General features: G+C 42.0%; 1 protein-coding gene across 1 annotated transcript in view; it reads right to left on the bottom strand.

Annotated features, from left to right (window-relative positions):
• Positions 1–12,377, bottom strand: part of LOC146557414 (monofunctional C1-tetrahydrofolate synthase, mitochondrial-like) — a 29,192-nt gene extending 16,815 nt beyond the window's left edge. Inside the window, exons 1-4 of the mRNA XM_085247676.1 lie at positions 12,339–12,377; positions 9,914–10,054; positions 8,592–8,660; positions 4,129–4,240 (exon numbers count right to left, since the gene is read on the bottom strand). Of these exons, the coding sequence (XP_085103802.1) occupies positions 4,129–4,240; positions 8,592–8,660; positions 9,914–10,054; positions 12,339–12,377 (361 nt within the window). The remainder of the gene's footprint in view (positions 1–4,128; positions 4,241–8,591; positions 8,661–9,913; positions 10,055–12,338) is intronic.
• Positions 12,378–12,433: the final 56 nt, after the last annotated feature.

The raw sequence follows: 12,433 nt of genomic DNA, 5'->3' as shown, positions 1-12,433 counted from the left end.
GATGGTGGAACTAGATGTCAAAGCATTGGTATCAGCACAGCTGCCAATAAAAACACAAACAAGGCAGAGCAGGCTGCACGACCATCTATGTGCTGTTAGTTTTCCACAATAAGAGACTTAAAAGTAAAAAGTACTACTACTTTAATCAAATGTCAGAACACATGCCTGTCATTATTTGCCTTAAGGCTCTTTAATTTAACTTCTTTAATTTTTGTGTAATGAACAAACAAACTGAGAAAAGCTAAATCAGCTAATCCTATAACATTTCTAACTAAATGTTCAAGCGATCATAAAGAAATGTGATTTATCTCTCATCCATCTGCATTTGCTCAAAAGGTGGTGTACACCCTGGACTATTGGCCAGTGGTCTATTTGCTGGGTGACAACCATTCATGCTCACATTACCTCCTAGAGCAGCGGTCCCCAACCCCCGGGCCACGGACTGGGCGAGAGTTGAGGCTCAGGTGTGAAATTTATGCTTTTCAGGGTTTTTAAAATCGGTTTTTATCGTTAACTCTGTTTGCCTGGGCCTTTTCCCGTGTGTTACGAATAAATCTTCCTTTTTTTGGTACTGGTTTTATTTTGTTGTATTTTTCCGCAACACCTTAAACGCCGGTCCGTGAAAATATTGTCGGAGATAAACCAGCATACATAAACCAAAAGGTTCGGGACCGCTGTCCTAGAGCCAATTTAGAATCAAATTCTATAATGTAACCGAGTTTTCTTTTAAATTGAATTCACATAATTGTTCAAACATAATTTTCAAGCAACTGTTTGTCTATGTAGGTGATAAAAAAAAAACTCCTTTTTTTTTTTTTTTTTTTTTTTTTGGCCTGTCCCGTTTGGCTCTTTTGCCATCAGAATTGTTGTCTAAAGGCAAAGAAAGATGCCCAACGGATTTACTTTACCAAACTGACCATCCCAGCCTTGCCGTAATGGTCCATTTGATTCACCTTTTATTGTTTATTTTATTTTCACTTACTGAATACGGGACAGACTTGACTGGGGGAAAGAAGGGGAGAAAGAAAGAGGGAAAGAGAAACAGCTGAGAAGAGGGACGGGGGAGAAGGGCAAAAGACAAAAACCAACAGAACGGGCAGAGAAAAAAAAATGCATATATCAATCACCTGGATCACCTGCTGAGAAAGAAAAAAGAAAGCAAGCAGAAGAGAACAAGAGTAATAGAATAAACAACATCACAATGATATATGGGAATATGACAGTAAATACTAAATGTTAAACATTATTGTGCAGCACATAAGATCAACAGAACACAGTGTGCTTTGAGGTAGGAGCCAAAAAGGGTGTAGTTTGTGGGTGTGATCACCCGTGTGTACACCTGTGAGCATGGACGTGCTTGTTTTTTGTTTTTTAAAAGGTTCCTTCATGTAATAATCTGCTAGAGGGTGTGGGGGGGCCACAGCCCCGTCCTCCAGGGCGTGAAGCAGGTGTGGAGGAGATCAAAACTCCAGACATCCAGAGGCCCCCAGAACACAAGAGACCAAGGAAGACCAACAGAGGGGCAGCTGCGCCACTGTCCCGGAAAGAGCTGAGGAGAGTCCCAGATGAGGGCTCACTCAGCAGCCGCGGAGCAGAAGCCAGGGGGAGTTGCAGTGACGCGCCCGTGAGCTCCGCCGGCAGCCAGCTGCGCCTGAGTGACCGAGCCCCAGGCCGAGAGGCCGGGGGCACCCCACCTCCGAAGTGGCCCGAGCGAGCCCCAGGCTTCAGGCCCCGATAAGCGGCCGCCAAGGAGTGAGCCGGTGTGTACCTGGACGCCCATCCCCGGACACAAAGAACCACCAACGCACCGATGTCTGAGGGAGTCCGCCACTGGCAGGGGAAGTGGTGGTAGGGGGAGATAGGCCTCCAAACCTTGGAGGGCCTGAGATGTCCCCAGAGAGGTGGCGCCTGACACCCAACCTGACATATAGACACAGACATACAGGCACACACAGATACAAACATCCATTCCCACCCTCATGCTCTCATATGCACTTACTCCACACTCAACCAACGTGGAGACAGACATAAAGAGACGTTGTACACACGATCACACTCCCCAAGCGTACTCTAAAAAAAAAACTCCAACATGACTGCAAAACTTTTTTTTTCACGTTTTCTAATGTGATCTTTTAAACCTTATAATAAATAAGTGTCGCGGGGTTATCTGCGTTCAGGACTCCAGACGGTTAATGGTACAAGAGACGCACACATCTGTCATGTGGAATTCATCTCCCGACAGCCGCCCCTCCCCGCAAAAGCAGCATTTCTTCATGTTAAGTCCAGATTCCAGAGTGACTTGAAAAACACCACAATAATATTAAGAATGATGAAAAAGGGGGTTTAAAGTGAGCATTAGTGCCGGACCCCCCCGGAGTTCACAAAGAGTTCATGGCACAACAACAACTTTCACTCACCAAAGAGGGTCCCAGCAATTAACGAAACTTGGGCGTGTTTACTGTACATGAGTGCCAGACGTAGTTTCTTCACTCTAATTGTCCTTTAAAAAAACTTTAGCCTAATTTTTTGCAGTTTTGGTCATTAGTCATAATAGCAATAATAGTAATAATAATTTTTCAGAGCCTAAATATTTAACAGGCTCCTGCAAACATTTCAAAATATGTGTACTGTCTATCTCTCTTGTTAAACCACTACAGTAACACAAATACTAACAAGTAGTTGGCTCCTCTATTTCTGACAAAACTCTTTTATACAAGGCAATGTGATTTCCTACAAGGGTAGGGAATTCTACCTTTAATACAGTGAGTGTATATTGCTTTTACACACCTTAGTCTGCATTTACAGCATCAGGATGATGTGCGGTGACACAATGAAGGAAAACTTCATGTGTTGGCTCGCAGATGTCTTTTTTTCAATAGGTTTGGAGTTTCAAGGTGAAAAAGAATAAGACATCAGGATGATGCCAAATCCTATATTCCTTCTGTTTTCATCTTTGACCTACCATACCGTGTTATTTAAACAATTTTCTGAGAAATATGGAATTATCAACATCATCACAGTTTTACCACCTATCTGATCATCTGAAAACGGGTTTACTCTCCTGCTGGGCTTCACTGCACAAGATTGCACAAAGAAATGACTTGCTGTACCACATTACATCTGTAAAAATGTTCTTGTTTTTTCAGTGTTCCTGTTTGTTTGTAGATGGGACGAACGAGAGGAGGGCACACGCGTCCCAGCTGCCAGGTGGGGGGTTCCCGGCATACCTGAGAGTCAGGTAGCGAATATGCGGAAAGGGAAGGGAGACAGGGAACAAGACATACAGATGGTAACTAAGTGAGATGGAGAGAGGTGGAGGCTTAAAACAAATACAAGTCTCCCTGCTTTTATGCTCAGTGTTGTGAAATCCAGATCTCTGCCCTCACATTTGTCCGACTCACAGATGATAGCTTGGACAAACGCTGGTTTTGCCCAAGCAGTCAACCTTTTTTTTTCCTTTTATACCTGTTATAGCTTTGATGGCTAAAGTATCTGTCGCCTAAACGTGAACGTACGCCTTAAGGAGATCTGCGTGTACGCCAAATGCACCTGGCAAAAACCACAGACACACACATGCATTCCAGACATATTCCTGCAGCCAAAGTAAATGAAGACAGGGAGAGAGCAGCGGGACAGATAGGCCGATAAAAATGGAAATGCTGCAGTGTGCTTTGACGTTGAAGGGATTAGTGTGGTTTACTCTAAAGCATTCCAAGGGCTCTTAAGATTATCAACTTGCTTCCTTCCTCTGCGCTGATATTTTTTCTTTCGACTAGCTTCTTAGAAAGTTATGGAGGAACAGCACCAGAGCAGAATGCTAGTCCACCAGAGGCAGGCAGAACAGATCCAGAACCAGGCTGATAATGAGTTCATGCTAAAGCCTTCAGCGGCAGGGGATCACGCTGAAGTTCATGGCTGGAATAAATTATAAGTTATAAATTTGTTTGTTCTACTAACGAAGCTTAAGCCTTCAGTTCAAACACATCTGGGACTCCTAGATCCGACAGCTGAGATCTTCTTGTCTGTCATCCCCACAAAGGTTTTGTGGTTGTGTGTGTGTGTGTGTGTGTGTGTGTGTGTGTGTGTGTGTGTGTGTGTGATCTGTATGCATGGGCCGCATGCTCTTACCCACAAAGCCGTCCTGTCCGACCAACTTCAAAGCCAGCTTGTCTGCCAGCACCGAGGAGTTGCCATGGGCGATGTTGGCGAAGGGCCCAGCGTGGACAAACACCGGCGTACCCTACAACAATTAAGAGAGGTGCACAAACATATGGGAGGAGTTGAGAAAACTTTGCAACCCATGGCAACCAAGTTTAAATACTAACTAACCACTTCTTTCATAGAAAATTCAACATCTTTTAACCCCGGCTGCCAGGATAAATGATGACATGCTGATGCGGGGTTTGTCTAAACAGTGGGCAGAAGTTAAGAGGCCCTTCACTGGCTTGCCAGCCTGAATATGAGCCAGGCTTGTGTTGCCTGTTGATTTGGACTGCTTTGGAAAGGCTAGAAACACACCCACACGAACTAAAGGAGCACTTCAAGGCCTCAAATCTGGCAGTGCAGCTGTGCAAAGTTCACATTCGCAGCGATTAGCCCTACAAAGACACAAAGGAAACACTGAGTCAGTAAGAAATACAACAAAAATCACTCCTTTCCGTTGCTCTATTAAGTCACCCTGCACAGGTTTGCTATAGGTAAGATTGGCTGATGTCATTTAAATACCTAAGATTCCGATGATCAATTCATCTTTAAGGAGATGGCATATTCCACTGTTTGGATGCATCCTTGACTTGAATACCTGGTCTACAAGAGGGACTGTGCCCTACTGGATCAGAAACCGATGGCTCTCAAAAGGTTTCTGCCTGGCTGTGTCTGAACCAAGTTAACAAGCTGCATCTAGAGTTGGACAACCATGATTCAGCTCTCCACCACCACAGAGTAAATGCTACACCATAAGACCCCAACGACCAAAACCATAAGCAGATGTGCTCGATTTGCACTGTTTTTATTTTATTTTTTTACAAACAAAAATGATTTTCCACAGTAGCATTCAATCAGAAGTGGCCTGAATGTGAGTATTTTGTGCTGTTGCACATTTTTCACATTTGCAGATTAAAAAAATATGTATTTTGTTGTTTGATATACTTTCCTTTGATAGGAAGTAGCACTGGCATGCTACTAGAAATAAACTCTATCCAATGCCCTGGATAGTTTTTGTTATTAAGTTAATTATAATTTGGGCCTTTATTTGATTTTTTCAACTGTATTATCTACTGTACTTGAATTACATGACATTTCATACTTTTACCATTGAGTGACATCTCAACCATTTGGTAGAGATCAATATTTTAAAAACTCCAGGGTCTATTGAAAAAAAAAAAGTATTGATTGTGGTGATTACTCACCCAAGTCAATAAGAAAAGCAAACAAATTTTTTCTTGGCGTGGACCTTAAAGAGTTAACACTGACACATATTCTTCTAGGTGTAACTGAATATCATTGGCTTTTTTTTTTTTAAGTGTAAAGAATTGTTACTGTCATGTTTCCACTATTTTTCAACATTTCTTGGACTAAATCACTTATTAAATAAAGTAAAGGAATAACTAATGACTTTTTATTTTGCTGCCTCCCAGTTAAAGTTACTTCAAATGCACAGACGCACAGCTGGTGTACTTTACAAGCAGCAGATGTATCCTCTCGGAATAATTCAGATCCGTTTTGTGGAGTGCAGCCTGCTTGCAAGAAAGGCATGAAAGACTACGGCTGCCAAGGAAAGGCCCACTCATCGAGATCAAAATCCTTCTGCCGCACTCTAGACAGGCTCTTAAAAGAAGGTCATTACTTAGAAAGAAAACTAGGGAAGGCAGCTGACCCATTGTTACACTGAATATGAATTCCTTAAGAGAGAGAGGAAAAGGGAAGGATGGGAAGGCCTAGTCTGATTTTCAAGGCTTTTGTTTGCATACCTCTCCCTCACCCAGCATAAACAGCCTCCCCTCAGAGGAGTAAATCATTTCTTTAACAAGGTCAGGAGCGAAGCTGCCACTAGCAGCATTTACTGAATGAAAGAAAAAAGAAAAAAAAAGTGTATGCATAGTTAAGAATGAAAAGTAAGGGGGAAGAAGACAAAACGCAGACCGTGAGATGAAGAGAAATTGCAATTTAGTACCATTACCTAGTCAAAAACATCACATCCATTTCTGTGTTTTAGTGGAAGGACATGGACGTCAAACATTACACGGATTTCCATCTGTGTTTGCAAACTTTGAGGTTTAACTTGACCCAGTGCAAAATTTTCACTCTTTCCACATCTGTCCAGGAGGAAACAACAATGGAATGAAAGTGGAAATCAATGAAAATCCATTGTGTCACCTTTCCATCTGTTGAACGCAAGGATTAGGAACATTCGGAAAGGGAGACGAATAAAAACAGGAAACCGGAGATCATGTTAATATTTCCGGGTATCGCGCATCACTTGGCCAATTTTATATGTCAACTGCAGAGCAGGGCTAAAGTGACAAAGTATCCAAAATGTATTCTGACACAGCACAACGACTCAAACTGCTCCGCATTTCCACACAACCCTTGCCCTCTATACTATAGTCTACTTCCTCTCCCCCAGGAAAGATGCATTCTGTGAACCTCCACATAGACAGGATGTTTGGAAAACTCACACAACAACTGAAGTCTGCTTAACAGACACGTACACAGGGAGAAAAAACTATCCCCTTTCTTCTTGTGATCCAAATTGTGTCCCATCTAAAAACGACACAGAAATGCAAGCTCAGCGCCAGCGTTCGTATGCCAGCTCTATTGTCAGGAGTGCATCTGCATTCACAGCCGTGACGAGCCAAAAGGGCACAAAGGGCAAAGGCGGTCAAGCTCGGCGGAAAATTCTCATGGAGCTCTGAGGCCCGCTTGGTCCCGATACCAGTTCCCTGACCAGAATTGCAGGAAACCCACACAGGAAACAGTTTCACACAACAGGACCGCAACGCTTCCTCCCAAAAACAAAAAGTAACCAAATCTCTGCTTCGTACAACACAACCCTCACCGCACCCTTGAAAACACAGAATCCGGGACAGTCGATGTTTATTTTCTCCACCCAGCAGCCATATAATCAAGCTTTCTGCTCAAAAACCAACAAGGAACAAACAAACGAGAAACAGCCATCACGTCAAAACGAGAAACAAAAAGTCGCTATCACAAGCATGACTGCTAACATTGTGTTCACTGCAAACTTTAATTACTTAAACCAAATGGGCAGAAAAGTACCCTCAGCTTGTGTGGTAAATCTTTGGCCTTTAACTCAGTGTTTTAAGTCTGTGCACAAGAAAACTGAATCAAGTGTGATCAAAAAGTCAAAAGCAATCATCCCATTATTTAAAAACAAACAAACAAACAAAAAAAAACCGATATCCAATCAAACACCTTAAAAAAAATCAAAAGGTGCTCAAAATAGCATCTGACCAGAACGTTTTGATCGCACCTCTTACATTCGGGAATGTGAACATTAAAGATGACACATTCTACTGTGATGCTATAACACAACACCTTTATAGAACAAGCCTAATGAATATGTTTGTCCAAACGTTGGTGAGAACTTATTAAAAATGCATAAAAGCCAATGTTCCACTTGTATACAATCCTGTTTAACAAACATATATTAGGATTGGGTTTAATGGAAGCCTGTCCAGCAGAGAGTCTCTCTGTGCATTCCCTCAACACCACCCATTTGCAGCAGATGGGTGCCCATTCCTGAGCCTGGTTTTGCCTGGGGATTCTTCCTGGTAAAAGGGAGTTTTTCCCTTCCCACTGTCACCAAGTGCTTGCTCATAGGAAAAAAAGAGAAATATATATAAATAATAATAATATCAAAAACAGGAGTACACTAGAGATAATCATCAGTGTTTACTGGATTAAAAAAAAAAAAAAAAGCAGAGACATTAAAGTTTTACTCTTTTATTCTCTGTGATGTCATCATCCAAAACTGAATCCTTGCTTTGGACTTTAATCACAACTTCTAAAAATGCACAAATAAACTTGGGAAAACCAAAAATATGCATCCTTCATGTTGGGTGTATTCAATTTTAAAAGTGCCCCAGCTTCCCATAGAGTTTGACTAATCATGTTGGCTGCAAGGACTAGATTTGGGCGTAGTGTCACAAATATGTTGGTGCGTATGTGCTTTCTGTCCACATGGAAGAAATATCCTTGTGGTATCACATGTCTAATTCTTCTTAAGGTAAAATCTCAAACGCCTAATAAAAGCCAGATGTTGTGAGAAGCAGAGTTTTGTTATCATCATCACAACCAAATTAAAGTGTTTCCCTAGCACAGCTGCATGAAACTGGATCAGGCGGATCTCCTGGCCGAGAGCTTCACCTGTCCACCGAGCTAAACTGCCATTAAGATAAAGAGCCCTGGGAGGAAAAAAGCCAATCCATCATCCTTTCTTTAAGGATCTCAGCGGAACGCTTTCTCCGGCAGCAGCGGAGCAAACCCATTTATTCCATAAGATATTCATCAGAAGCTGCTCAGCTGAGCGGGATAACGACTATTTAAGAGGGGCTGTGCACAGGTCTCACCTCAAGGGTCTGCATCAGCGTGGGCTTGATAGCATCTTTCATTAACACCGCCAGAGCCCCACTCACACCCTGACGGAGAGGAAGAGAGAAAAATAAGGGTGCTGGCTGGAAAACCGAGCAGGTTATCAAGATTCAGACAAAACTTTGAGCTCGTTAATACAAACAACTGATAATGTAAAGTATAGTCAAACAGCTGTCCACTTTGGATGATAAATGTTTTTACAGTCCATTTGCAAGTTTCCGTCCTGCATGCAAGTAAATCTTGCTTTGCACAAAATGCTCTGTCAGCAACGTGGACACACACACACACACACACACACACACGCACACACACACACACACACACACCATATTTCCACTGGGCAGGCATTGATGTGTGGTTGTGTTTTCACATCCTGGCATATCAGAGGCATATCAGAAATGCTAATGCAACTTTATGGAGGTTCCTCCTCTACAGCTCTGAAACATCACAGTCATGTGTGGGAAACCAGAGCCTGAAGAATCTAATATGGGTCGCTAAAACTTAAAGTTTTCCTGTGCTTGGGATCATTGACATGTCGCATGACCCAGCTTTGACCAAGCTTTAACTGTTGGATAAATGGCCTCACATTTGACTCTAGAATACTTTGGTATACAGAAGAGTTCACGGTTGCCCAAATCCTCCCTCTATTACCGTGCTTGCCACTTGGTATGATGTTTTTGTGCTGATATGCTGTGTTGGTTTGGTTGGTTGATGCAAGCTCAATCATCCAAGTAAGGAAATCTCAGAAAGTTGATTCTGAGAATACAGGCTTTCTCTTGGCAACAATTCCAAAAGAGCCACACCTGTTCAGTCCTTTTTTGTAACTAATTTCACGACCTTTAACATTTAACATGTTAACCGAGGCCTGTGAAGTCTGAGATTAACACTCGGATTTTCTGCTTGTGTTCTCTGACCATTACACGGTCGGACTTCATGGTGAATTAGCTGGGACATTCACTCCTGGGAAGATTGGAGCATTGTACTAACTCACAGCTGAATGCTCCAGAGTGAAAAAAAACTTCCACTTTCTACACTACAAGTGTTTTTCTTCCACTATATACAGTTAATTTCTCAAATTAAGATTTGAAGATGTTTCGTATCACTTAAATAAATCAAAGATAGCTTGATAAGGACTAAAACCATTATCTTTCTATAACTCTTCTTTACAGTCTTAAGCACAAAAACAACTTTTTTCAGAACAAATTTTTTAAAAATCCATATTTTTGGTCTAAAATTCTCTGAGTTAGACAGCAATAATACTTCCACACTTACAAATGAGATTACAACACTAAATACATACGAGGTCCTCTGCTGTGATAGGCTGTCCAGAGCGGCTGGTCCCCACCACCATGCGTGCCAGCCTGTTCTTCATGTCCCCGAGGCTGTCAGCCAAGGCCAGGATGGCCATGATCTCACTGGCCACTGCAATGTCAAACCCAGTCTGGGGTGTGAGAAAAGAAAAATCACTTGCGACATAAACCAGGACTGTAGTTTCAGCAGTTCTTTTATACACTTGCTAGCGGAGAGCTGAAAACAAATGTTTTACCTGCAGTAAAGTTTAATGGATGAGTTTGTTTGGAGCTAGATTGCAAAATAGTAAGCTTAAGCCTTTACAATCTAATTTATCTTTCTCAGACTCAAGAATAAAAGCTTTAAGTGAATAAAATGTTTTGCACAGCGTGGGAAGAAAACTGGCAACTTTCTTCAAAACGGCAGTCACCAGGCTTATCACATGAGAAAGAGAATAAAGTCCTATGAACATGGCCTAGTTTCGGATCAGCTAATTTGATGAAGAAAACTTAAAAAAAACCTATAAACATGTTTAACTTGTTTTGATACGAGTTTCTGTCATGATTTATGTTTAACAAAAAAGGATGGAGAGAACAAGAAAACATGAGTAAGTAAGGTTAGGAAAAAAAAAGCATAAAACCCACAATAATCCCTCAAGGAATAAAAGAATTCTATTCCTACTCCCACTGATAATAACCCGAGGGGCTATAGTATAACCAGCACTGGAGAAAGTGCAGGGCAGTGGAAACAGAATGGATTTACCAATGATCATAAATATAACCATATGGTGAACTAGCTTAGAGACTATTCTAGGTGTGTACGTGTGTGAGTGTGGATGGATGGGTGGGTCATTTTTCTCATTCTCTAAACATTTGCTTTCACTTAGGCCTGCTAGCTTCCCACTGACGTGAAATGTTTATTTAGAGAATTTCATTTAGCTGCCATTACTACAGATGTATGGTGGTGGTGGAGGGGGCTGATTACATCTGGGCTGTATCATGAACAGAGGAGCATGTGCAGAGGGGAGTGTATCAGAGTGGACATGCATGAGAAAGATTTTAGTCATGGTTTTACTATATTAAAAAGCAAAAAATAAAACAGAGATATCCGAGGCCAGGCCATGTTAATAGTAATATGACGCTCCACCAGGTCTGTGAAGGTTCTCAGTCATCCAGGTCATCGTAGTCAAAGGAGCTTGCAAAGAAAAGCGTCTGGACTTCTTTAAGTTACTTGAAGACGTTTCACCTCTCATCCGAGAAGCTTCTTCAGTTCTAAGGTCAAATGGTGGAGAGTCCCAGATATAAACCTAGTGGGAGTAACCCCCCACAGAGGGACAAAAGGACCCCCTGATGATCCTCTAATCGCCTGAGCCAAGGTGTGAAACTGGGTGTGGGTCCCAATCAGCCAGAGTTTCGGGTGAGTTCATTGTGAAACCTGGCCCCACCTTATCATGCGAATTCCTGAGATCAGATGGCCCAGGATGTGAGTGGGCGTTAAGGCGTCTGGGAAGGGATCTCAAAAAAAAAAAAGGACACTCTTTCGAGGATGCCAATGTTCACATTTTGGACAGAGAGGACAGATGGTTTGAAAGAGGAGTGAAAGAAGCCATCTATGTCCACTGTGAGCGACCATCTTTGAACAGAGGCGGGGGTTTACGACACCAACTCTCTGCCATCTATAATCCAGTTTTGAGATCCCTTCCCAGACGCCTTAACGCCCACTCACATCCTGGGCCATCTGATCTCAGGAATTCGCATGATAAGGTGGGGCCAGGTTTCACAATGAACTCACCCAAAACTCTGGCTGATTGGGACCCACACCCAGTTTCACACCTTGGCTCAGGCAATTAGAGGATCATCAGGGGGTCCTTTTGTCCCTCTGTGGGGGGTTACTCCCACTAGGTTTAAATCTGGGACTCTCCACCATTTGACCTTAGAACTGAAGAAGCTTCTCGGATGAGAGGTGAAACGTCTTCAAGTAACTTAAAGAAATCCAGACGCTTTTCTTTGCAAGCTCCTTTGACGACGCCCCACCAGCTACATCTTTACAATGTAAATAAACTGCTGCACCATTGTTCTTCATTATAAAGTAAGTTCATGTGAAGTTTTCTGTTTAAATGAACAAATTACACAAATCCAGGGTGAAAAGTATGCAACATGGTTTGTTTGTTATTTTAAAGAATCATAATTTTCACAGCCTGAGTGATTCATACCACAGTTATTATACTTTAGTATATTCAACATATTTTACATTGTTACTCTTGTTTTAATTTGGTCTCATTTTGTTTTGAGAGTGGATTTGCTCAGCTCAGTTTAATTTTAGTAGAGCTTTTATTTGTTAGTCTATTTTAGTATTGTTGTATGGAGGGAATAAGCTGGAGGTAAGGAAAACAGTATAGGCATTACAATAAAAACCCTTGAAAAAAGTTGGCTCACATTCTTGTAGACGTCAAAAGTCTTAATAAACACGTCCATTACAGCCTCGTCAGGCAGGTTGTGATAACACACTGTACCAATTTAACAAAGACTAA

Source organism: Mchenga conophoros, linkage group LG15, assembly GCF_057382185.1.
Source record: "Mchenga conophoros isolate Kocher_MC1m ecotype Shallow Benthic linkage group LG15, M_conophoros_male_GT1.1, whole genome shotgun sequence".
In the NCBI taxonomy this organism is placed as follows: Eukaryota; Metazoa; Chordata; class Actinopteri; order Cichliformes; family Cichlidae; genus Mchenga; species Mchenga conophoros.
This window is presented reverse-complemented; position numbering and strand designations above follow the sequence as displayed.